At 36.2% G+C, this 27,026-nt stretch overlaps 1 protein-coding gene across 1 annotated transcript in view; it reads right to left on the bottom strand.

The window, feature by feature from the left end:
* LOC121425297 (polycomb group RING finger protein 3-like) overlaps positions 1 to 27,026 on the bottom strand; it is a 94,357-nt gene that overhangs the window by 65,860 nt on the left and 1,471 nt on the right. The window contains exon 2 of the mRNA XM_041621323.1: positions 17,555 to 17,714. Coding sequence (XP_041477257.1) covers positions 17,555 to 17,714 — 160 coding nt within the window. The remainder of the gene's footprint in view (positions 1 to 17,554; positions 17,715 to 27,026) is intronic.

The following is a 27,026-nucleotide window of genomic DNA, read 5'->3' as shown; positions in this document are numbered from 1 at the left end:
GTACCAAGATGGCATAAAGAACTACCTATGGGCATATACATGTACATGTATGAACTGCTACATGTATAACATGTAGACATTCTACATGTAAATCATCGACTTTTGCATGTACCGGTAGTCTGTTGAACTTTTACAGTAGGCAAATCTACCAGTGAAAATTTGTTCAGGTGTTTAGTGATACAGATCATTTCCATACAATTCAAAATTGTGGAGCATGAAAGAAATGTTTCTTATCCCCAATCACATTACATGTGTATTGATAATATCATTGCAGAGATAGAAATGTCAGATCAACTGAATGGAAAATCTTAGCAACTACATTCGCATTCAATCCCCAGCCGGAGCTACAGTATGTATACACAGTACAAGGGCCTGGTTGCAAGGTAGTAATGAGCCGTACACCAGGCTCTGTACGTGCCCAATTCGTCATAAAATCTCCCTAAACTCACTAGGAATATTGATTTCAATTCCAAACGGGCAGCATTCGTCAGGCACTTGACTGCAAGGGCAGGCTTTCCTCATCTCTTTAAAGGGATGAATCACTCTGTGATGAATTCAATTAAGTTGCATCCAGGCAAGGGTACCTGATAATTTGCTATCGTTGAATGTCTTGGGGACATTTTACGGGGGCGTTGCAAGAAACATACAACAATCGGTTGCAACATGCAAGTGGATCTTTGGTTACAAAACTGATCTTGCTTTGATTGGTACACTTTTGCTCATTGCAAAAGGGAGTATTTTGCTATAGAAAAAAATGTAAGACTTCAAATGCGAGTGTTGTTAGACAGTCATATGTACCTCGTTTTCCCAACATTACAGTCCCCTTGGATATTGTCTCAAACATTGCTCAATGCATCATTGTAAAAGTATGTAAATCCCCCCCCCAGGTGGTTGCTTGTCAAAATTGATATTTAACAGTATTATCAAAAGTGAGGTGTTCATCAGTGCTCAAAATCCCAGGCTACCTTCCATTCTGAATGAGATTTCTATCCAGTGATGCACTGTGAAACCAGAACTGTACTGTACATATATATTTAACCTCCAAAACACCTTCATATTTCTCACAATCCATTTTACAAAATTTAAACAAAAGAACAAGTAGATCTACATACATGTAAATGTACATTGTAATCATACTGGTACTCTCATTCACCAGAGCTACCAAGTCTCACGCATTGTGCGTGAGACTCACGCATTCAGGGTCCGTCTCACGATCTCACGCATGGCACCCATTTTTCTCACGCATATCGGTACCCAACAGAAAAAAAGAGGAAAAGTAGCATTATTCGCCAGATTATACGACTGGCTGACCGCCTTCGCGTCTAGCCCGGCACACGAGACGAATCAAAAGTGCAGTCAGCGCACAGCTAGTACGTGATACGATGAATAGCGTGCGTGCATCGCATAGTTTTGAAGCCCATATCTCATGCGTGCGCGCGTTGCGCGCGCACCTTTTCGCAACGTACGAGTGTAAGTACTGGCCGCGCGCGCTCAGAGACGTCGAGTCATGAAAATCTCACGCATTACATTTTTTTGAACTTGGCATCTCTGCATTCACATGTTTAAGTGTACAGTTTAAAGATAAATTCCAGTTTTGGTAACGATCTCAAATTGATTTTTTACAGAATCTACATGTAATATAATGACCACCAAAGTGTCTGTTTGTATGAATAAAAAATATGTGCCAAAGGATTCTGGGAGGATTTGTGTACTTGCTGAGAAATAAGCAAAATAAGCGCGGATTCGGTCACTTCCGTCGGGTCTTATTCCAGCAATAATAATACACTGTCCCACGTGTGCCTATCTGTGTTGGTGATCTTCAGTGTGAACGTTTTTCAGTGTAGATTTCAAGATTTCACAAAGTTCAGTTTATGTAACTGTACCAGATCTAGATCCTTGATGATATTGTGACAATTATGCCTGGTTTTACAGACTTTCTCATGAAATCAGTGTTTACTTACTGCAACTACTGGCATTTCTCTTTAAGCTTTGTACAATAGTGATTATGTTTTTTTGCTCAGAACAGAAATTCATGGCATTTAATTTCCTTCAGCAAGAAACGTTTCCACATTGTGCCGCAATCAACCCAAGTGAAGTGAATGAAAACCCAAAGGGGCAATGGAAGTACATGTAGCAGCTTCAGCTGCAATGTACATCAGGGCTCCATAACACAAAGGTTTGCAATCACACGCTAAATACCAATGACCGATCAAGATCATCGTTGCATGCACATTCTGTTTAAAATACTGACCGGGAGCCAATCAGCGCGGCTCTTTCATACTATGTATTTGCAATTCATCGCAAACCTTTGTGTTATAGTGCCCTGAAGCCTGTATACAATAGCAATGATCGTAGAACATTTTTCTATGATCGATTCCATTGACTAAAATGTACAATCAATCGTGAAAATCAAGTGTTCGATTAATTGCTAATCTTACATTACCCTGGTGTAATCTTGGAATGTACATGTATGTAGATTATCTCCAGATACATGTACATGTAGACAGCGCTATCATCAAGACATTAACTTTACTAAACATCATTATTGTTTGGAATTAATCAAATATAAATAGACAACTGGACCATTATTTCATCATTAATTTTAGGAAATGGCTCAAACCTTGGCTGGTCTCCAAAACATGATTTCGAGATAATTGTGTTCAAAGTTTAGCTATGTTTTTCAGACGCTCATAACTTTGCGCTTTGAGAAGAAACCAGATCAATTGTTTATAATACCAATTTAAAGCATACATGTACATTCTATTCTTTTGCAATATACAAAATTTTGTCTGCAATTCGTATTCATTCTTTCAATATTTTAAAAATGAAGTGCATGTATGTGTTTCAGAAGCTGCTAATTTTCACCCAAAACAGGGGGTTTGAGCCAGTTTGTAAAATCAATCATGCCATGTGCATGTTTTTTTGAGGCACAAACCCTACGCAAACGGCATACATGTACGCGCAGCATGCCATTCCAGAGACTTTTATAGTACACTATTAATGGTTTGAGCCAGTTTATAGTAAAATCAGAGGAGGGGGTTGAGCCAGTTCATAAAAAAGAAATAAATATGCCCTTATTTTTCAAATAATATGAATTTTGATCTGAAATTTGGCAAATCAATAGAGTGAATCACAGGCTTTCAGAATATGCAAAAAAAAAATATTAAAAAATTTGACCCAAAATTAGAACTGAGTCCGTTCGTAAAATCACTTGATTTTTCAGATGCACATCTTGCAGAATTCAAAGTTCACATGTACATGTGTATACCTGTAGCTCAATGAACTCTGCCAAATGTGACATGATATCAATTGCATACTAGGGGGTATCATCTTTGGTATGATCTGAATGTGAAATCTACACAAACACTCATAAATCATACAAACATTAACTCCCCAGGGTTTATTCAAATCTACATGATGGTCATATCAGCATATACTGTAGTTTATTGTGCTATTGAAATTAAGGGTGATAAATTCCCAACTTTGTCTTTGATATTAGAGGGTTCTTATGCCACTCTATATTGACTGGTGACATGACACAGGATACTACAACATTCAGGGTATACATGTACATGTAGGTGTAACTACAATATTTAAAGGACCTTTCACAGTTACAATGAAATCCATGTCATTTTCACTGAGTTTTGCACAGAGGTAGGTACTTCAGCACCTAAATACATTGTACATGTACTCCAAATACAGTATGCAAAGAATAACATGAGTTCATGTGCTTGATTTTTTGCTAACGAGCTACACGTATGAAGTTCACCCAATTTGAAGTTCTCGAAAAATGTGCATTCACAAGGTTTCTGACATTTTAGACATAATGAGATTACTACTTTAAGTTAAAGTCAAAATCAATAATAAATTCATCAAATTTCACAGTATAATTCAGGACTGTATACTTAAGAAGAGGATAATCCATTCATATTGCTATTCGATTGCCATTTTAAGGCTAGCAGCATATTCGGTTCTTTAAATTATGGTGTGAGAAGATCACAAAAACTCTTCTAAAACAAATTGGAATTTTTGTAACAAATTTGAGAAGTACCGGTACAATAAATGCTGCATTATTTTCAAAACCCATGTCATTTTCACCAGAATTTGCAAATTTGTGAAAGAAGGTATACTTACTGTTTTTAAACTATCAGCACTTTTGTTGGAGGAAATAAGCTTTTTAAATCACAAAAATCGCCCAAAATGCTTTGTATCCATGTGAAGAAACATCACAAACTCCTGTATATTTTATTCAAACTCATCATATTCATCATACTTTGCACTGATGCAGGGTAAAACTTATTATGAAATTGTAGAGGTATTCAAAAAATGTTTCCTAGGATTATTTTCAGCTTATTACCTTCATGAAATAATGCATCTTATAATGTTGTTAGATTAAGAATGCAGATCAAGGGAAAAAGTTCATTGATACATATAGCTAATCAATCACCTATTCATCCTTTGTGATGTCAAAGCACATAGCGTAAAATATGCGCAGAGCATGATGCACATAGACTTTAATAACTGTCACTTAACTGACTGAACTGTAATACTGAAGGGCTATACAGTACATGTACCATCTACATCTTGGTAGCGGACCGAACCGGAGTTTAGTGCGGCAAAGGGTGAAGGGGCTAATATTAATATCATTTAAAAATTTCATTATGCCATTTAGGGTCCATTATTTTAATGTCATGAATGTCTTTGAAAAAAAATGAATCTGTGTAACTTACAAAATATGTACATCTTTTACCAGCATCCTAAATGCCTATGAATTTTCCTATGAATTTTCATGAATGCCTTCATGTACATGTACTTGCACATGTTGTATGTTCAGTTCACATGAAGTCTCAGCAAGTCAGAAATTAATACAGCCCCAATGTACATGTATACATGGAAGTCAAACACCGCAAGTGTTGCTGAATATCCCAGTATTCAATTGTTTGTGATGTGAGCGGAAGGCCACAGCCGGCCAGCCGGCTGTCAGATAGCTCGGGTCTGATTATCACAGCTTCCTGATCAACACATCCTTACTCTTTACATGTTGGGCATACTCCCTCTTTCAATCTACATGTACAAGGCATAAATGTTCTTTTTTATGTAGCATGTATGTACATGTACCTGTACTGTACATTGTACATGTACCAGGGATGACACAACATTTGCTCCTGCAACATCTGCTCCGGTCTTAATACATGTACGTGTATCTCAGAGGGAATAGGGTTAGTTTTGGTTCGGAATAATGTAAAAATAAGGGTGCGTTTATTCGACACTTTTTTACCCTAGAATCATGATTAGAATCATGATTCAAATCACAATTCTGCAGAATCACGATTGCGTTTAGTCGAAAGTGGAAATAAACCTCTTTCAAATCACAAACATGAAACACGGAAAAAGGGGCGTTTGGAAAGACGTTTCTGTAGAATCACGAACGAAAAAGGTCGTATAAACGATATCGTGATTTGAATCATGATTCTATGACGTCATTGTGTCGTGCTTCTTCCGGGTTCGACTCAAAGGCGCGCGCTGTGTTTCGTGCAGGTTAATTTTCGTGTAGCAGTATTGCCAGTGTACTAGTACCGGTATATGCCAATTGTCACGTGCATTTAGGAATTATCATTCTATGTATTGTACCCCCGGGGTTACAAGTACTGTAGCGTCATTTGTATATTTCACTGTTTCCATCAATCATATCTTCAAGTTCCAAAGGCACAAATTGGACTGACGACGAGCTCAGGGCTCTGCTTGTGCTTTGGCCTGAAGCAAAAGCATCCCTTATATAACCGGGATTCACAGAAATAAGACGATACGAATCCCTTTCAGCGGCGCTTGCGAGGGAAGGATTTCTACGGATTTCTCGACAGGCACCGCCTGTCGAGCGCCTGTCGAGACAAAATTAACAGAATTCGTGCCCAGTACTACGGCTACCGAACACCATTTTCGATGAACCGACAAGATTTAATACAAGTAAACAAAAATAATACGAGGTACAATACACGGAATTCTGGAAGTAAAAGATTTATTTTTCGGAAGCCGATTAAACGTTGCACAAACGATCGCGCGTTAGCTCGGGCGGCAGCAAAAATCTGGCAGCCGACTTGAAGTTAGAAACACGCGCGAAAATGTTGACCTATACTTCCTGGGTCAAACTGCGCACTGTGATGCGCACTGGATCAGCCCGAATTCAGGGAGAAACAGCGTTAGAAAGATGGTCGTATAAACGCTGATTCTGTCGGATCGTGATTCATGTTGCTGTTTTGAATCATGATTCAAATCGTAATTCAAATCATGATTCTTGGTTGAGGTCGCATAAACGCAGCCTAAGGATTTGGCTTTAGGTACCATATTTTGTTTTGGAGGTTTAAATAGGTTTTACATGTATGTTTGGCTATAACATGCGGATTTTCCATCGTCCAAGCAATTGTTACTGGAGCAAATGTCGAAACTGTACCAGGACAATGATGGCCCATGGATGAACATGTAGTGGGTCCATTTTGAGGTAAAGATGAAGTCTAGATGTTTAGGTAGCACAATACTGATGCCTACAAGATATAGGGCTCTAAAGAACTTTTACAGATCTGTACCATTCACACTATCATAAAGGGATGGTCTGGGCTGAAAATATTGATATCTGAATAAATAGAGTAAAATTCACAGAGCAAAATGCTGAAAATTTCATCAACATCGGATAACAAATAACAAAGTTATTGAATTTCAATGTTTAGCAATATTTTGTGAAAACAGTCCTAATCTCATATAACAAAATACAAAAGAACAAGTAGGGATATGACATGATCAGTTTGCTCATTGACTATTCATGAAGACATGCCCAGAACTGTTTCACCGAAAAATGCAAAACTTTAAAATATCATAACTTTGTTTTTCCTTGTCCAATTTTGATCAAATTTTCATTGTTTTGTATATTTCTTTGTCTGTTCAAATCATATTTACTTCAGCTTGGAGTACCCCTTTTATTGAACTTTTCCACAAAAAATAGAGACTGATACAATGAACCAATCTAAATGTACATGTACAACTGCTTTATATGTACATGTAGGCAATGAATCGTTTTTGTTTATCAAAACTTCAGCAAGCTGGATCACTCATTATTGTTATGAAATGTACCAAAGCAAATTTCAATAATACGAAAGCCATACCATTATCACCACAATAATTAATGACCATTAAAGATGCCGGTTGGTATTCTGTATTGCTGCTATAAATACCCAATTCCCACAACCATATGATGATGTATTGATTTCTATGAGCAAAGTCAACTACTCATCTTAACAGCCAACTGGGAAAGAGGGTCAATCAAAGGACAGCGTGCAAGGAAAAACAAATTATCCATTCGTCCCAACTTTGGGTTATAAATATCATACTCGTAGGATGGTCTTTGCCTCCAGAGGAAATTTCAAAAGGCCATTGTTGCAACCATCCATCAAAAAGACTCTAAAAAGGGTAGTCAAAGTGTGTGTAAATACTAAAGGGCAGAAATAATGGATCAGTTCAAGTTCAACCTTTACAGGGTTGGGACTATGTAGTGGTGATCTACCAGGCAAGGGGTTGAGGGAGATTTGCCCTTATCATGCAATACATGTAATCATGGGTGGCATACAGTTACATGTAAGCACATCCTGGCTGGTATGCAAACGAGGAGACTCATGACATCATCCACTCACTATTTCGTTTGTATTTTGTTGTATATGGAATATTGAATATTCTGATTTACTCTTCATTGTCAAGTGGAACAACAATTGCATTTCCCTGAACATGTGGAATTTTAATAACATTGTTTAATACTATATGATTCATTCAAGTTTGTCCTTATTGTTATATCTGTAAAAATGAAATATTGTATAATTCAAACAGTAAAAAACAAAAGAAATAGTGATGGACATCGTCTATCTCATTGCATGTCACAGAGTTTTGCACATCACTGTTTTGTAAAAACAAGCGAAACTTTAAAATGTCATAACTTTATTTTACATGTACACAAAAAGTATACTGAACATCCGATTTCATGATGAAATTTAGTGTTATGCTGATTTAGTTTTAATCTATTTATTTAAATCAACATTTTTCTGGGATTGACTTGAACTTTAACAAACTACAACTTTTTTTGTGGGAGGGGGGGGGGGCAGGATTTACCAAAACTTAAAGAACGGCTCTTTCAATGTCTACATGTACAGTTTACATGTACATGTATAAAGTGTTGGTGGAATCAATCACCATATTTCAGAGATGACCAATCCTTCCAAAAATAATTTCTGATTGTGAAAAATGAAACAAATTCATGAGAATATCAGTCAAATTACACTACGGTCACACAAAGCCTCGTCTGCTGTGCAAACCCTTCGCTCAAGTTAAGGGTCTGAATGTGCAGCCTACTCATGCCTTGTGTACTGAAGGGACTCTCGCTGAATTGAAACAGCAAGTTTTGTATGTGCTGGTCTTTGCATGGAGACACATTTGCTGATCAAAGTTCCAATCAGGGTCTGTGCCTGCAGACGACACAAGCAGTATGAAGGGCCATTGGTTGTTGCACGGTGACAGTGGCTGGGCAGAATGCGTGACTACACAATGAATGCTTTTATTGATTCCAAACTCCAACCCTTGAGATGATCTGATTGAAGTGAGGGACATTCATCAATGGTGGATGAAACTACATGTATCTCGCTTCTGGGATAAACAAAGATGTGCCTGCATGATGACAAGGTTTTTACAATTACAGGATCTGCCAGAAAATGAGCAATGTACAACCAGGGAAGTTTTATCAAAAGGAATGGGAACTTCTGCAATTTGTTTGAGTTCTCCAGCATACCAATGGGATACATTAGTAGACCCTATTAACATTCTACCTTGCTTGCATGAAATACAGACACGATGGTTCGACACTTCGACAGGCACACACTAAAATTCTGAGTGAGTCTACTCATGGCCATACGCAGCAAGGGCAGTTGCCCCAACCAAAAAAATAATTGAAAAGTGAAATTTTTTATTATTTTTTTTTAATTCACCAATTTAGAATGCATAAAATCCTTCAATTTCACTTTACAAAATACCAAACCACCCTAAAGACAAACTTGGTTTCCTCGCTCCCTCGCTTTCGAAAATTTTTATGTGTCCCCCCCCCACCCCTCACAAAATAATCTGCATATATTACATGTATATATGGCCATGAGCCAACTTGATCCAAAGTACTGTACATGTAGGCATACAAGTAAATTGTTCACCAGAGTGATCTTTCATGATGTAGATTGTTGAAACTGATTGATTGCTTACCAATAATATTCAGGATTTATACTACAAATAGTTTACAATGACCCAAGGCCAAAACCCCTTGGAACATAGGCTTTAATAAGTACATGTACAATGTGTAGGCCTATTACAGAGAAATAGAGCAATTGTGACAAGGCTAGCAGCACAGTAAAATGCACATAAAGAGGAATTTCAAAAGCCATAAAAGATGTCCCACTAAGGTTATTCTAATCAATTAAGTGGATAAGTGCGGTATAATTGCACCCATGACAGTTCAATTCACTTTTTACTTGTAGCTCTATGGCGTATAGAAAGCACTCCAATGTATTCCTATCTCCATTGTATAAAAAATTACAGTATCCAATACAAGCAGAAAAGAATGACTGATCAGAAACTTCAGGGCTAAATACTCCATTTATTATTCCCTCTTTCTTCTCTCTTGCATTCTAAATTATTTGTGTTTATTTACTATAAATAAACTGAGGACATCTATATTAACCCATTCTCTCAATTCATGGTCATCACCATGGGATACATGTAGAAGTCTGTAGGCCTACATGTTTAACATGTAGGGCCAAGAGGTCTAACATTTACAATGCCAAAAAACATTACAGGGGTATCAAAAGGGAGATATGTCCCAAAAGTTACATGTATTTACTTCCAACAGAGCCACAGTACCGGACTTAACACGAAGTGTCATTTCGCTAAATCTGCAAAATTGAAGAAGCTTTAACATTATAATGAATGGAGATTTTCTAGGGCACTTTTGGGCGCAAACACCCTGCAGCCCCCATGTGTATTTTCCCCCTGATGTACATCTTTGCCATGCAAGTACATTTTATACATACATGTACATGTTCACACTGCCTGGTTGGCACTGAAAGACTAAACCATTTACATGTCATCTCTGGCTCCTTTCAAGGTCAGGAGAAGGTCACATTCACCACCATACCCTGATGATGGATAACCCCCAAGACACAGATGGAAAGCCGTGTAACCACTGGGTAAAGCAACCTAAAAATAAATTGTTCTTCCTAACCCTATCCCCTACTACATACATAGTACATGTACCATGCATAATAGATTGGCCTCTTTGACCATGCAGAGGACTCTTGTTCGATACATGTAGATAGATAAATGGTTTATTAATAAAAATCAAGACATCATCGCGGCTAAGGCCGAATTGCGATGTATTCACAAGGTAATAAAGACACAAAAAATATTCAAACAATAACACAAATTATTACAAAATAAATAATACGGATAAAGTATGGTATTGTTGTGGAATTTTGGAAAGGTATGAGAGAGGTGGGAAGTAGAAGAGGCAGATAGGGAGAGAGGGGGTGGATAGGGATAGAGAGAGAGGGGGGGGAGTGAAGGGAAGGAGTGGAGCAGAAAGTCAGAAGAAAAGAAGGTACAAACATTATGAAAGAGGTAAAAACATGAAGTTGTAAGGCTGTACGTAAGAATAAACACAGGATCGTCTTAATCTTTTAGTAGGCCTACACCACAGTGTGCTTATGAATTGAGAAGATCAAATAAAACAAGTATAAGGGCCTATTATGAAAATCAGATTTTCAAACTGCATATTTCATTGTAAAAAGAAATTTAATTGAACAGCTTTGTGTAGGCATACATAGTACATGTACAATTAATTGATTTTACCAACAATGCAAATGTACCTTTGATACATGGCAGACATCTGAAAGTTTTGAAGATTGTCTGTGATTCTTGATTCATGGGACAGCAAAACTGGCTGAGTGCCTTAAGATGCATTTAATGAAGTAATTGATACTGCTTTTTCAGTGTCTGGTGTCGGCAAATTTTTAAGCAGTCGTTTTCAGCAAAGTAATGTCATTAAATCGTGCTCTTACTTTTTGTGTGTAGTTATTCCCCATGCTAAGATAATCTACTGCACATATTTGTATATAAAAATAAAATTGTCTTTTTGTTGACTACATGTACACGTAAAGTAAATGAATGAATAAATAATGAAATAAACAGTATCAGCCCGTAAAGACAGAGGTACATGTACATGTACGCCTACATGAACGCCTACATGTACATGAATTCAAGTGGTTTGTTTCCGATTGGTCTTGTCGATTCATCCAATTCCCAACTCATCTACTATCATTTGATCTACCATCAGTTCATTCGCTATCCACATGGTCTACATGTACAGTACATGTAATTGCCGTTTCATCCACTCACCATTTCGTCTTATAACCAGTTGGTCCAATAGCCATTTACCTGTACATGTACATGTACCATTTGGTCTAATTGCCCTACATGTACATGTAAGTGTTAAAGTGATGCCAAGTTCAAAGACCAGCCATGCGTGAGATTTTCTGTGAATCTGAGTGAGATCACAGACATTGTGTATAATGTCCATGGGGATAGGCTGTGATAGTTGCATGAGACAGAGATTTGATGGGATGAACAAGAGTCCAAAATGCTTGAGTCTCATGCATAATGCGTGAGACTCGGTACATGTAGCTCTGTTAACATTGGTTTGACTTTAAAAAATCTGAGCTAGAAGGTCACACTTGTCACCTGTGTCTGTGATATGTTCCAAAAATGAAGCCCAGAAAAAATAATAATAGTAATAATAATGCTCAATTCTTGTATAGCGCATCACACATAGCATGTCCCTATGCGCTTAAAGAAGAAATAGTGAAAGGTATAAGAATAAAGTAATCGAGATATTTAGATTGGACCATTAGTTCAAAGTTAGTTTTTTATGCATTGAAAAGATATGTTTTGAGGGATTTCCTGAATGTACATAAATCACTTTGATATCTCATTGAATTAGGTAAAGCATTCCAGAGGACAGCAGAGGCATGAGTAAAAGCACGCTCACCATATGACTTTGTAAAGACAGAGGGAACAACAAATAATGCTTTTGAGCTTGATCTAAGATTTCGGGATGGCTGGTAAAATATGAAACTAAATCGAGTAAATAGGACGGGGCAATTTTATAAAAACAGTTGTGTGCAAAAACTAGAAGTTTGAATACAATCCGGGAACGGACAGGGAGCCAATGTAATTCTCTGAGAACTGGAGTAATTGCTTCATACTTGCGTGTTCGTGTTACTAATCTCGCAGCTGAATTTTGAATGGTTTGCAGTTTTTTAATTGCGTTCGAAAATGATTATTTAGTGCTTCAAAAATTGAAATATAAAGTGACCGGAAACACCATCTTAATTTCATCCCATACATGTACACTTATGTGTACTATTTAGGTGTCTATAAGACGCCTATTTACAAAATCGGGGTTTGACTTGTAGTTTTAGCTTTTTATTCTCAATAATGGTTGTTTTCAGGGTTTACTAGTTCTAATACATGTACATGCACTTGTACACATGTATTATCTTGGTTTGAAAATTTTTTAAATCGGCTGCTCACAAAGTTAAACAATACCTTTAATTGGGTGAAAAGAAAATAGATATTAGACCAACTGGTTATATAAGACGAAATGGTCATACACGACTTGGTGATCAGAGATTAGACCACTAACGTACCTTAGGGGGGGCAGACTGCCCCTCTGACGAGTCACAACTCATGCAAGGGACGTACCCCTGCCACCCCCCCCCTTGACGAGCCCCTGTGACGAGTCACAACTGATCTCTGATGAGCCACAAGTGGCCCCCTCTTTTGAACTTGAAGACCTTTTTTTTTTTTGCTTGTCAATTTTTTTTCTGGTACGAAATCCTTTATTTGTGGTTGGAGACCTTTTTTTTTGCTTGTCAAATTTTTTGGTGGGCGAATTTACCCCCCCCCCCCTTTGGAAAATCCTAGGTACGCCACTGGATTAGACGAAGTGAAGATTGGACCCAAATGGTACAGATGAAGGATATTCTGATCAGTGACACCTGCCTTCACTGATCTGCAACACAAGCACAGTTGATACATCCCCAGAGGAGGTCACAGAGAATGAAATATGAAATGGATTAAAGTTCACCTACCGAGGTTTGAGATACATGTAAGGCCGAAGCTTTGAGTAGCAATACATGAATCACTGAATCTTTGGTATGACTTTACAGATCAAATTACAATATCTACATGTAAATAAACATTTGTTCTGTGGATGATGGGACTCATGCCATTTCTACTTGTATTTTCCTCTTTGGATATAGTAGCATTCACTGTACCAATCAGAACAGAAATATTGTCTGGTATGAATTCCTTACAGGACTGAGTACATGCACATTTAAGGCCTGCATTTCTGAAAAAAAAAAATTTAATCCATGATACAGTTAGTCTTTTTATGCACATGTAGATGTATGACTACTTAATAGTCACTATACAGAATTACAGAGTATTATCATGTACTAAAACTAAAGTGTCACTGTCCAATATTTCTACATGTACAATAGCCCGATATGCTCAGAGATATGTAATGAGTGTAAAATACTTGAATTCACTAGGCACAAATGTAATTTATTTGCAAGACAAATGGCTAGTGTCTCAATCCAAATACAATGTAGCATTAGTTGTGATATCAGTATTCATTCCAATCAACATTTTTAGTTTTTTCATTTACTAAAACATGATTTTGGTCAATCTATTTCAGATACATTCATGCATTTACATAGACTGTACATGTATGGCATGACATACATGTACAAGTAACTCTGGACTGACATATTGGAATTTCATTCAATTTCAAATATTTGTCAAATAGTGTGAGATACTGAAGTTTTATGAAAAGCTACCCCCCCAAAAAAAAAAATTGTAGCACCGGGCAGGTAAATATAATTAAAGCTGAGCTATTGTAAATGTACTTTACATTGTACATGTAGCTGTCTGCTTTAGAATAAATAGTGTGACACAATGGACAGTGTTGGTGTGGAAATGTGATGTACAATAGTGTGTATTGTACGTCAACTACATGTATAGATTGAATAAGACTTGGTTCTACAGCAATTTTTGGCTTCTTTGGCAAATCAATATATACAGTGAAAGTTTTTACTCAGACTAGATTATATTCACATGGAGGTACATGTATTGTCACCGTCTCACCGAGTGGTCCAACCACGTGTTCCACACAGATTGTGACTTGGAGCCATGCTCATACATGTACATGTACATGCCAACGCCCACGTAATGCGTAATCTGATTGATGGATACGCGATAGTACGCATTCTGTACGCACGATCTGACCAATGTGGAGATACATTTACATTCATCTTTGTGCAACACCCCCAGAGATAACATCTCTCTGGTCCACCAATCCCGGGGGGGCCACTTCCATTCATGAGTGAATACCATGCGTGACCATGGGGTCTCGAAAAGCACCCTAAACACGTAATTTCTACATGTATATTCTGAAAATGCACCCCTTAACAAGTATTGGAAACAAAACGATACTCTTGGCAAATATTCCCTGAAATGAACCCCTAAACAAGTACAGGAATGTTTTATTGTTAAGGGTCCTTCGGTCGTCGGCTTTACCTTTTTGGTTTAGTATGACCCCACCTTCTACACCTCCCGCAAATAGGACTCTAAACACGAAGTGTTGGGGCAAAAAGGACATCCTTTATAAAACATTTTAATTTTGTTTTATCATCCCCGCAAATTCGACCCTAAACACGTAATTTTCCTAGCGAAATAGATACCTTTTTTTCATTATTTTTGTGTTTTTGACACCCTTATCACGTTACGTACGTAACGTGCCCTATCGTGAAAAGGACATCCACTCATCAATGTAAGTGGCCCCCCGGGAAAAAATGTTAAAACAGCTGTTTTTGACTTGCCGTACAGTAGTCATATGGGAAATGTGACTGAGGTACATGTACAGTGTTTTATCAATACTCACATTTTCATTACCCCTGATCGTGAAAATGTCAGTAATTAGGACAAATTTCCACAACACATGACATGTACCGGTAGATCAATTTCTGCTTATTACCACTGCATACAGCATTTTCTCTACATTTACATGTATACCCAGTTGATGTCCAGACACTGGACAGGTAGTGCGTCTGGACAATATATTTAAAACGGCCGTTTCGAATAGTTAACAGGCAGTTTCATCAATTTCTAGTACAAATGTTAGTTTACAAAACAAAAATGAAGACGATTACACTTATTGGCCCGTATTCTGAAGTCGGGTTTAACTTAAACTCAGGTTTCAAGTTGTGGTTTAAGTATGGACAGCCAATTGTTACATAATCACTAACAGTAGAGATATCATACTTCAGCTCATTCGGCTCTCAAATCATTCATAATTGTGTAGGAAGTATAAATAGATGGTTGCCTTCACCATCGATGAATCAGGAAAGAGCACAGTAAACATAAGAAATGTACAACTTAATAAAAATTTTGATACTTTTGGCTTCCCATACTTAGACCATAACTTTAAACCTGAGTTTAAGTTAAACCCGACTTCAGAATACGGGCCATTGTCTTGAATTGATATTTTTTTGTGTACCGGTAAAATCCAAAGACAAACAAGAAGGCTTCAAAATTTTAAAGTGTCCAGAGACTCTAGACACCCCACCCCACCCCAACCTACATGTACAAGTACATTGCTTTTTTCCATTCTTTTTCGGATGTAGACGTTTGGTTGCTCCTAACGTTAAAACCTAGAATAAAATAAGTATTTTCGATGTACATGTAAGTTTTTGACACTGAAAACCCAAAACACAAGTGAACTGGACTAGAGCCAGAATCCGGAGTAACACTGGGGCCGTATTATGCAAATTGTCTTACATGTAAGAGAAATATTCTTGTCTTAATAAGAGAAATATTCTTGTATCTTAATAGAGTTACAATAAAATCCGTATTTTGAAAGTTAGACGTTTGGTTGCTCCTAACGTTAAAAACTTAAAACCTAGAATAAAATAAGTATTTTCGATGTACATGTACATGTAAGTTTTTGACGTACTAAAAACTCAAAACACAAGTGAACTGGACTAGAGCCAAAATCCGGAGTATCACTGGGGCTGTATTGTGTAAAATGTCTTAAGAGAAATATTCTTGTCTTTAGAGATATATTCTTGTATCTTAAATTAAGATACAAGAATATTTCTCTAAAGACAAGAATATTTCTCTTAAGACAATTTACACAATACAGCCCCAGTGTTACTCCGGATTTTGGCTCTAATCTTAATTAGAGTTACAATAAAATCCGTATTCTGAAAATTCTTGCATCTTTTCTTGTAACGCTGAGCTTGTATGATGTCAGAGCTAGAATAATGCGTAAAGTTAAACAAACGGTGCATAATTATCTCTGTGCGCAAGATAACTTATCGAGATAAGAGGTATTCTGAAAATTCTCTTATCTTTGCGTTCTGTTAACCACCTTGCAAAATACAAGAACATTTACAACAGGTAGGGGACTACTTTATTGTAACTTGATGTTGCATGTGATATTTGTCCACAGGTCTGCAATAATAATTTCTTGCTACATCCCACAAGAAAATCATGTTTTACAAAAGGAGACTTTCCAAAGACTTAACAAGGGTTTGGTAGACTTTTCAGCAATTAAAACCTGGTATTCAAGATGCGATGATGAATCTTTTCAACGAAAATATGTTTTTGAGAACAGTCACATGTATTTTTTAAGTTTAGCACAGTAGCGCACAAGCATTAGCGTCGGGGGCGCAAGGAAATTATGCATTTAATATATCAACAATGCACTCAATTATTTTCAGAAGAGACACTTCTAAGCATATAAATAGTTTGATTGGTTGATGATAACATATTGGGCGTGTCAGAGATAAAATAAGGGATGTCCTTACACTGTCAAAGTCAGAGATATGACAATTTTCAGAATACCCGGCATTTGCATGATTTGAGACAATTTTAGCAAGCTGTTATCCTGCTGAGTTACAAGAAAAGTTACAAGAATATTTAAGACAATTTTCAGAATTCCACCCCTGGTTTAGTGAGACTATTTTAAGTAACCAAGTGTTGAGAGCTCCAACTTGCATGATAGTTCCATGTGGATGAATCTATATGAACAAAGAAAAAGAAAATCCCCGCACAGCGAAAAACGTGCGGCCCTTTAAACTTTAAATCGTGTTTAAACATCATTCCACCACTCGGTGATAAACACATTGACGGAGCACCCGGCTGGCTGACTGCACGTAGACAATGCACACCTCCCCTCACGGCCAGTCTTGGAACATACACACTCTCACACACTACCTATTGCCCCGCGTGCTCCGCCTGTGAGAGACGCCGACGTACCGATGCAAAATCGAACTCCCTCTCTCAATTTCGAACTAGAATTGCGAAGAATTTGCAATGTAAACTACTAAATTAGTTAGATTTTTGAAAAATCACATACCCCTTCATCGTCTTCGTCTGAATACCACGCCAGCTTGACTTGATTTCCGAGTATAAATCCAAGAAAAGTTGGGAAGGTACATTCACCTCCTGATCCGATTCGCGGCAAACAACACAACGCGAAATGGGCCTTGCATGCTGTCTGTAATCTGTGCAAGCAGCTTGTCAATCAACCAAGCGTGGATGAGGAGTGGTTTTACCAGTTTGGGCAGAAATGGAAAGGAAAAGTAACTCAGGAAATCACCATTATAAAGCAAAATCGTTAAATCCAAGACTAAGTTTTTTTGTTCTAATAGGACAAATTAAGAAATTTATTTTTAATACTAGGTTTTTTTATTAAGTCAACTTCGCTGGGGTTTTTTAAACCACTGTTGCATGGGATACAGCCTGCATGTATAGGGGGAGGGGAGGAGGCGTGTCGCATGCGGTGATCCCACCACCTGTTGGAGATGGAGAAGCGTATTCCTGAAAACTTTCCCTGATTTTGTGAGAAGAATAAGTAATAGTAGTAGAAGAGAGAGACTCTCCAGTGTGTTGAAATGAAGAAAATAACAAGGATGGAGTAAGAAAAGTAAAGGAGCAGACGAGTACAAAACAAGAGGACTGGGGCGAGTACCCGAGTAACTCTTTAAATTTAAAATGAGAAAGAAAAATGACGTCAAATTTTAACGTCTCCACTAACAAAATCCAGACGCCGTCCCTGATTAACTCAAGACATTAACATTATCTCCTTCTTTTATATTTGGATTATGTCAATAATTTGTCCCCTCTTTCAATAAAAAAAAACTTTTTAAATCATAATCAGCATCATCATCATCACCATCATCCTCATCATATTCATCACCATCCTCATCATCATCATCACCATCATAATCATCGTTATCATCATCACCATCACCACCATTATCATCACCCTAATCACCATCGCCATCTATATGATATTCCTTTTTTTTATTTTCTCATCCATCAAAAACATTAATTTGAATTTACAAAATTGATATACCTCCATTCTGCACAGTAAACCCATATTCACTGGGCTTCAAACATTATCGTTAGCTGCATAGGGAGAATGTGATTTCATAATATAAATTATTTAAAAAAATAAAGAAGTAAAAAAAAGCATTTATTTTAAAAGTCCTGTAACCCTGTCATATAATGATCAATCCATTGGCATATATAGGAAAAGAATCGCTCGGTCTATATAATGACAGACAAAGCATGCATTCTTTCAAACATAATCATCTCGGCTGAAAATTAGTGCCCCTTTCCTTTTCATGATGCTCCTTTAGTAATGTTGTTCGCAGTACCTGTCTTTTCTTTTTCATTTTTTATTCTTTAAATTTTATTTTGTTCTATACACTGCAGTTCTATGTTATACTTGTTTACAAATTACGACATTATTTGAGAAGATTATGCATTCATTATTCATCCTTTTCAAATCCGTACCCATAAAAATTATCGTGTTGTCAAACAGCTGGGGCTGATGGAGGCCCTCAAACATTTTGTATACATAACAATTTTATTCTATTTTTGTATTATATTGTATTAGCATCGAAGTTTCCTGACAACCGATCCACAATGTTCTTTAATGTTGCTTTAAATATTTACGATCCATTTTTCTTATTCTAATCAAAATCTAATTGCTAGCGAAAAGTTGCGAACTTTTTTGTTCTCCAAAATTATCTCAATTCAACTGTCTGCAGGGGGCGGTGATAATTTTTGTCCACATAAATTTTCAACCCCGTGCGTACCGTACCCTTGCTTATCATTCGACTGAATATAATCTAATAACAATTCTCATAATCATGTTATAAGTATTGGTAGCATGGGCGCAAATCTGCCCCCAAAGTAAGGCCACTTATAGGGGACCAGGGGCTGGAAGCTTTGACAAGCCCACCCCCCCCAAAAAAAAGAAGGTTATCACCCAAAATGTAAGGTTTGTGTCCCAGTAGGGGGTCGTCCCCCGGCCTGGGTTTTCCGCCCAAGATTGGTAAAATTGGAATCATTATCATATATGTATATTTTGTTGGAAGAAATAATTAAAGTCCCCACTTTTGAAAATAAAAATCTTTGTACATAATCATGAGTGCGATTAAATAGTTATTGTAAATGTTGGCAGATGTCATCTGACTCTTTATATATAGCGTTGTAGAGCAAATACTTGTGCCTGATGAATACCCCCCCCCCTTATTTTTTTTCTTTATCGGTTTTTTCCCGGGAAATTGCTTTTTCAATTGAATGTGACTTTTGCCCCTTTGTTGCGATCCTATTATTTTCTTCCTTTTTTCCTGGTTTTCTGAAAATTTTGCCACATTCGCCAAAAACCAATACCACATTATAACCCCCCCAAAAAAATCAAACAAAACCGAACTCTAATCCGTAGCCCAATATCTTCCCAAGATATCTAATTTTATCGATACAGATCACATATCAGTGATTGTCATAACTCCTTTTATTTCCGTGGATTGTCATGAGACCATAAAGTTATATAAATCTATGCATGAGACTCGGCTAAAACTGTATCAGTCGAGTGAGGGCGCTTGTCAAAAAATAACTCTTGACAGTTACATGGCGCCCCTCGAAAAATTCCAAACATCACTGTCGTTTATCACAGAGAGCTTATAAAACAAACATGTAATATTTATCGTTATTTATTCAGACGTCATTATTGAGATCGGAAAGCATTTTATGTTTGTGTTTCATGTAGATCCCTTTTATGATTTCATTTTATTTATCTATGCCATTTTATAGGCTATAGTGCATTTTTATGTATAGTTTTATTTGGTTAGGGGAATTTGGCAAAATAATAAGGATATAAGTTTTTGTCACCAAAATGAGTGGACAATAACCTTCTACTTTTTTTGCCGAGGGTATTGAAAGTAACATGCGCCAAATTGAAAGAAGAGGGGGACATGAAATCAGCAGCTATAAAATGAAATAAAATTTGCTATCAGTATAATCTATTTCGTGCGATGTTTTCATTTTTTGTGGGGGTGGGAGGAGGGGTAAGTAAGACAAAAGATTATCATTGTGCAATTAATCATGCCTAGGTTTCGATTCCCATAATCAACATACACTTTGAACGCAGAAATAAAAGCAAGCAAACAAACATACCAGTCACACATTAAACTATTTAAACGAATTAAATCATTTTTAATGTCAATAACTGCACCGTAATAAGCAATACCCTTACTTGTCACATTTACACAATCAATGACAGTCATGTAAAGAAGTGAGTTCTTATCGAGTTTATGATACATTATTTGAGAAAGTGAACAGTATCCACCTCCCTTTTTATACCAATATTTCAGCCACATTGATTCAGAACAAAACTCCGGCAAAAATCAACAAAGATCGAAAATCAAATCGAAATGTGAGGGGAGAAATTAAACACTGGCTCATTCTTTTTTGGGGGGGGGGTGGTCAGAGTCACACACAGAAAATGGCTTTGATATAATCTTGTAATTAGACATAAACACTGGTGTTCAGGTGGGGGAATTGGGAACCATAGCCCCTCCCCCCATAAAAAGTCACATGATCAAGGGGAAAAGGGAAAGAGAAAATAAAGAGAAGGAAATGAAAAGGGTATGAGGTAAAGGGTAACCTATATCACAAAATTAGATTTCTCTCGCTTGAGAATTTTAACAAATTTTGTCGCAGATGCGTCCTGATTATTTTGTATTTATTTATTTATTTATAATTCATTGATTAATTTACTTATTTACTTATTTATCTATTTGTTCATTTCGCCAGTGCATGAGCAGAAGATCAAATTTTATATGTACACTCTAAAAAATGAAGTGCTAATTCAGCTCTTAAAGAGCGTGTATAGTGACTGCACTTTGGAGTGCTGATTTGTGTAGTTCAAATTTGAACGAGAAAAATCAGCACTCCGAAGTGCAGTCACTATACACGCTCTTTAAGAGCTGAATTAGCACTTCATTTTTTAGAGTGTATGTATTGCTGGGGTTCGAACCCACAACCTTCCATTCGTATAGCCATGCTCTCTTCCACCGAGTCATCGGTGGAAGTCACCTTTGGATATTCTGATATCAATAACAAGCATTTTTATAACATCTTTTGAAACTATAATTTGGGGTATTCGTTTGGATAACCATTACACGTATATACGTATATCAGCCGGGAATATCGGGTTGTTTATGTAGATTATAAACAGCGTTGTCTCTCTTTCTATCTCTCTCAATATCAAGCACCATTAATCACGCTCATATGTCAGAGAAGACTATTTCTGTTTCATGAGTGAAATTTATGAGTTCAGCGTAATATCAATATTAATAGATGTATTTCAACGGTCAGCTCAACGGGTCAGCACTGAATAAAAAACAGTATTTTGAAGAAAAGAAATCTATTAAAAAACATTTGATACTTTCTGCTCTGATAATGATCAAAACAAAATGTGTACACTGTTAAAAAAACCCTGATTTTACAGAAAAATAAAAGAAGATTTTGCAGAAAGCAATACCAGAATCATTCTTTAAATTCATGAAACAGGAATTTAACAGAACAGGTCTGTTAGAAAAAGGGGAAAAGAGTGTTTTATTCAAGGAAATTTGTAAGATTACACACACCAAATACAAATTTCCTGTAAGATTACGCAATCTGGTAAGATTACAGGTGTTCTCGAGACTCTGCTGCAGGAACTTCTTTAGTTTAAGGATAAATTTTCTAACAGTGTACGGTCGTCATGTTCAGTTTCCATTGTTACTGTCATGATTATGATAGATAGGAAACAATTTCTAATTATCTAGAATAGAAATTATCCAATTCATTGACCTCATGGTGACTTAAAATATTTTGGTTTGCAATAATCATTTAGCAAAAATGTATGTACATATTCGTTGGACATTATCACTCGATAGCGGAGATGTTGTTCTATGTTTGAGGAAGATACACAAAAGTGATTTATAATTAACTCTGACGTAAAAAAAAATCACACTGAATCCGCCAAGCTAAACATGCACTCAATTTTATATGCTGGAAGGGAAAATAAAAGGGTGAAATAGGACCGAGTATAAATGGTTCTGCAATATATATCTAAGTAGTTTGAAATTGTTCCAGCGAATGTTTCTCACCTCCGTTTTTAGTTTATTCCTATATAAGGTTCAGATGATATAGCGATCTTCGATTTCATTTTATAGATTTATCAGTTTTCAGAGACATATCCGGGAGATATGATAGTCATCATAGTGATCAAATTAAATATAATCGGGATGGCATGGCGATGATTCCATAATATATATGGAGATACACTGTTAAAAAAACTGATTTTACAGAAAATAGAAAGAAGATTTTGCAAAAAGCAATAACAGAATCATTCTGTAAATTAATAAAACAGGATTTTTCTGCAATTTAACAGAACAGTTCTATTTAAAAAGGGGAAAAGGGTGTTTTATTAAAAAAAAATTGTAAGAGTCCATACACCAAATACCAGTAAGATTACGCAATCCGGTAAGATTACAGGTGTTCTCGAGACTCTGCTGCAGGAACTTCTTTTATTTTAAGGATAAATTTTCTAACAGTGTAATTAATAGTGGAACGCCTCTGGCGATCTCGTCTGTCTTACGCGATTCAATAACAGCATTGTCGATTTCACAAAAAACACGATTTATGTGATCAATACAGATTTGACCAAAAAAATGACCTTTGAATTTGATCATGTGACATAAGATTCGTGTAACATGAACAGTGATACCTGATTACCATCATGTGCACGTTTAATAGCCTAAACTTTTCATAAACTTTCAAAGTTAGATTAAAAATTCACTTTCATTGACATCAAAAAGGTACAATTAGAAATAACAATCAGTACATAAAAATCAATATATTGAAAAAAGTAAAGGGTTAACCAATATGCAGTGGATGTTTCATATTCATGGATGTTCATGTTTCATGAACTAGATCCATATAGGCCTACTTTCAAAGTTATATGATAGGAATTCAAGACCTTAACCTTGGTTAAGATTTCAATGTTGATTTCATAACACGGGCTAAGTTCATTTACTCTTTATGGCCTTGACCTTGTTCATGTGACCTGAAATTCAGGAAGGATATTCAACGTCAGTGATACTTGATTACTCTAATGTCCAAGTTTCATCAACTAGATTCATATACTTTTTAAGATTATGTTGACAATTCCAAAACATAACCTTGGTTAAGATTTTGATGTTGATTCCCCCAACATGGTTTAAGTACATTGACCCTAAATGACCTTTGATCTTGGTCGTGTGACCTGAAACCCAGGCAGGATATTCAGCGATACTTGATTACCCTTATCATGCTTATGTCCAAGATTCATGAACGAGGTCCATACTTTCTAAGTTATGATAATTTAAAAAACTTAACCTTGGTTTAGATAGACGCCACCGTCGGAAAAGGGGCTCCCATAGTCTGGCTCAGCTATGCAGACGAGACATGCAAAAATGGCAGAAAATCATGAAAATGTGTGTGTGGGGTATGACATTAAATGACTGGTCGGAGCAGTAGCGTACGCAGGGAGGAGGTCACATGGGTTCAACCCCTTGATTTATTTGCTTGTCAACTTTTTTTTCAGCTTGACCCCCCCCCCTTCAAAAATCCTACGTATGCTTCTGCTCTGGAGTCTGACTTTTGAACTCAACACCATGAACACAGTGAATATGTGTCACAAGCAACACAATCACACACAATCAATAGGAGCTTGAATATAACTAAAAAATGTGACAGACAAAATATACCCCTGCTGAATATGCCACACCTTTCTAGTAGCCTCCCCCCAAAAAAAAAAAAAATACACACACCCCTAAATGTTTTTACAATTTTTGCTTTCCTTACTTACTTTACCTTTCCCTTTTCTTACCCCCCCCCCCCATATATCCAGCTTCTCTCCCAACAACAATGCTATACCCATGGATCCTACTAGAACATGCTATACCTACAATTATAAGAACTTTCCCAAGGGACGGTTTCAGGGGTCCAAAAAGTATACATACTGTAATTCCATTGGGGTGGTAATCATTCTATTCACAGAGATCATAGAGAACAGATTATTTGTCATATCAAGAACAGAAAATGAAATCATGGGAGTGTTACCAATCACATGATGTTCTCTCCTGACACAACAAGTTATTCTGCCTGCCACACTCGTGATCAAGTTTCACTTTTTCTAACTTTTATCCTGTCACCATCCGTCATTTTTGGAGCGATTTTCACCTTTCTCACACGTAAACTACCAACTTTGACATTCTTTAGTCTCCCATAACACCTTGTTACAAACGAAGAAGCAAATAATAAAACACACACACTTATGCTTCAAATGAAATTGAATTTGCACATTCAAGTTTATTCAGTTGACAATGCAATGGACTTTTCTTTTCACATGTTGATGAGTTCTGGGTCATGCCATCTGTATTACAGAAAGATAAGTCAATATTGACCATAAAGTGCAAGCTTTTGTAAGTGCTTCATCATAAACTTGCAGTTACAATTAATTTCAAAATCAATTGTATATTCTTTGTGTGTTGAAGGGCCTTAGACTGGTCAATATAAATAAAAGTACTTCATCAAAGCAATCACAATTTACAGTTAATTAATCATAATCATTATGATTTCCATATCAATAAAAATGGAACCAATCTCATTTAAAATCACTGCCTGCATGAATGCATACTATATCGTGTAAACCAGACTTTACAAAAAAAAACTTTTTTCCATCAGACTGAGTCACTGATCATGCTGATGCAGAGAAGAATAGGGCCTATACAGTAAAAATAATGATCACATTTCATTCACCTCACACTGTATTTTCTCTTGACCTTTTCAGTAGGAAAATAGAAAACATAATCAGATCCAACACCTTAAGTTGCTACGTTGTTCAATCATAAAAAGTGGTTTGATTTTTAAAGAGACATCAATTTCCATCACGGGGAAAATAAATGTATCATATACATAGTTCCAATAAAAACCTCGAAAGAAAACAATACGTCCTTTGTTCTGAAAAGATCATGACATGGCTCCTAAAAAATGATAAAATTGTTATACAAAGAGTGTGAAATGCACTTTTTTACACTCTTGCTGTGTATTATTATTTCATGTATAAAACAAAATTATAACAATTAAATAAACATGATAGTTCATATCCAAATTGTTAAAAAAAAACTCAAAGCCAAAACATAAATTAGTTCCTAAAAAGTGGAAGGAAATAAATGTCATAACACAAACATAAATCAAACACACTTTACCCACACTATCCAGTTATATATTTAGGATTCTATGATAAAAAAAAAACTAAACCGACATGCAACATAATGCAAGCTATCAACGTCAGTGACTGATCTATAGTCATCTTGTACAACTGGCCTGTCAATTAGACAAACAAAATCATTAACAAAGTCTGAAATACTGTCATTTTCACAGCCCAATTTATGGAAGAAAAAAATTCAATTCTGACACAATACATGTACATACATAGTAAACAATCATTCCATCAATCTCGGGATTTTTGCTTCTATTTTGCATCTGTAATGGACATTATCAAGTTCATAATGTTTAAATGTCTTGGGTAGAACCCGATAATCTTTCCTTTCTTTGCTTTTTAAAGAATTTGCACTTAAATATTTCTGTAAACATAGTCAGGGAGAAAAAGTGGACTCAGATTGGAGTCAAATTTCACAAAGTCAAACTTAACTCAGATAGAGCAAGTTATATATAGCCAACTATGTTGGCTATTTAAGAGAATTTTTTTTTAAATAAAGGCAATGCATGATCCGAAAGCTAATTAAAAAATTTCAAATCAACTACAAAATGAGTCACCTTTTTACATGTAGTTGAAATCAACTCCATATTTTTTTAACATCAATTTTGAGTGAAATTTGTCTTTGAAGAAACAAGTGTGAACTTCACATATCCCGTTGAGAGAAAAATACATATACTACTGACATGAGTGATTAATGACATTGATGGCTGACCATACAGATAATTGAAGACAAACTAAAATCAATCCTGAACTTAAATTACTTGTCAACTATCCCCTATTTTTCTACATGAACACAAAAAACATAATCACATGACTCACAGTCAAGCATGTGAGAGAATGTAAGATATTTCACATCAACATAAATGTATCACCATCAAAATATAACTTTATTTTTGACAATAAATATAGAGGAAGTCACAATTAAGAAAAAAGGAAAAATTTCTCCATGAATAACAATACATAAGGTACACATATATACAAACAATCCAATCTGAATCTAGTACATTAATATTCTATAGAGCTTAAATATAGATCTTCATAATTTGTAGAGAATATTTTTCTGCATAATTACAAATAAAGTACTCTGAATTCATACACTTGCAGTACTTCAATATTATGATCTAACTTTGGCATGCACTCATATGAATTGTGAATAATCAGTTTTGAGGTAAAATGTGCAAGTTAAAGATACTGAAACATAGAATAATGAAATATGTTCCCT

Source organism: Lytechinus variegatus, chromosome 12 (genome assembly GCF_018143015.1).
Source record: "Lytechinus variegatus isolate NC3 chromosome 12, Lvar_3.0, whole genome shotgun sequence".
Lineage (NCBI taxonomy): Eukaryota > Metazoa > Echinodermata > Echinoidea > Temnopleuroida > Toxopneustidae > Lytechinus > Lytechinus variegatus.
Note: the sequence above shows the minus strand (reverse complement) of the source record. Positions and strands in the feature narration are given on the sequence as shown.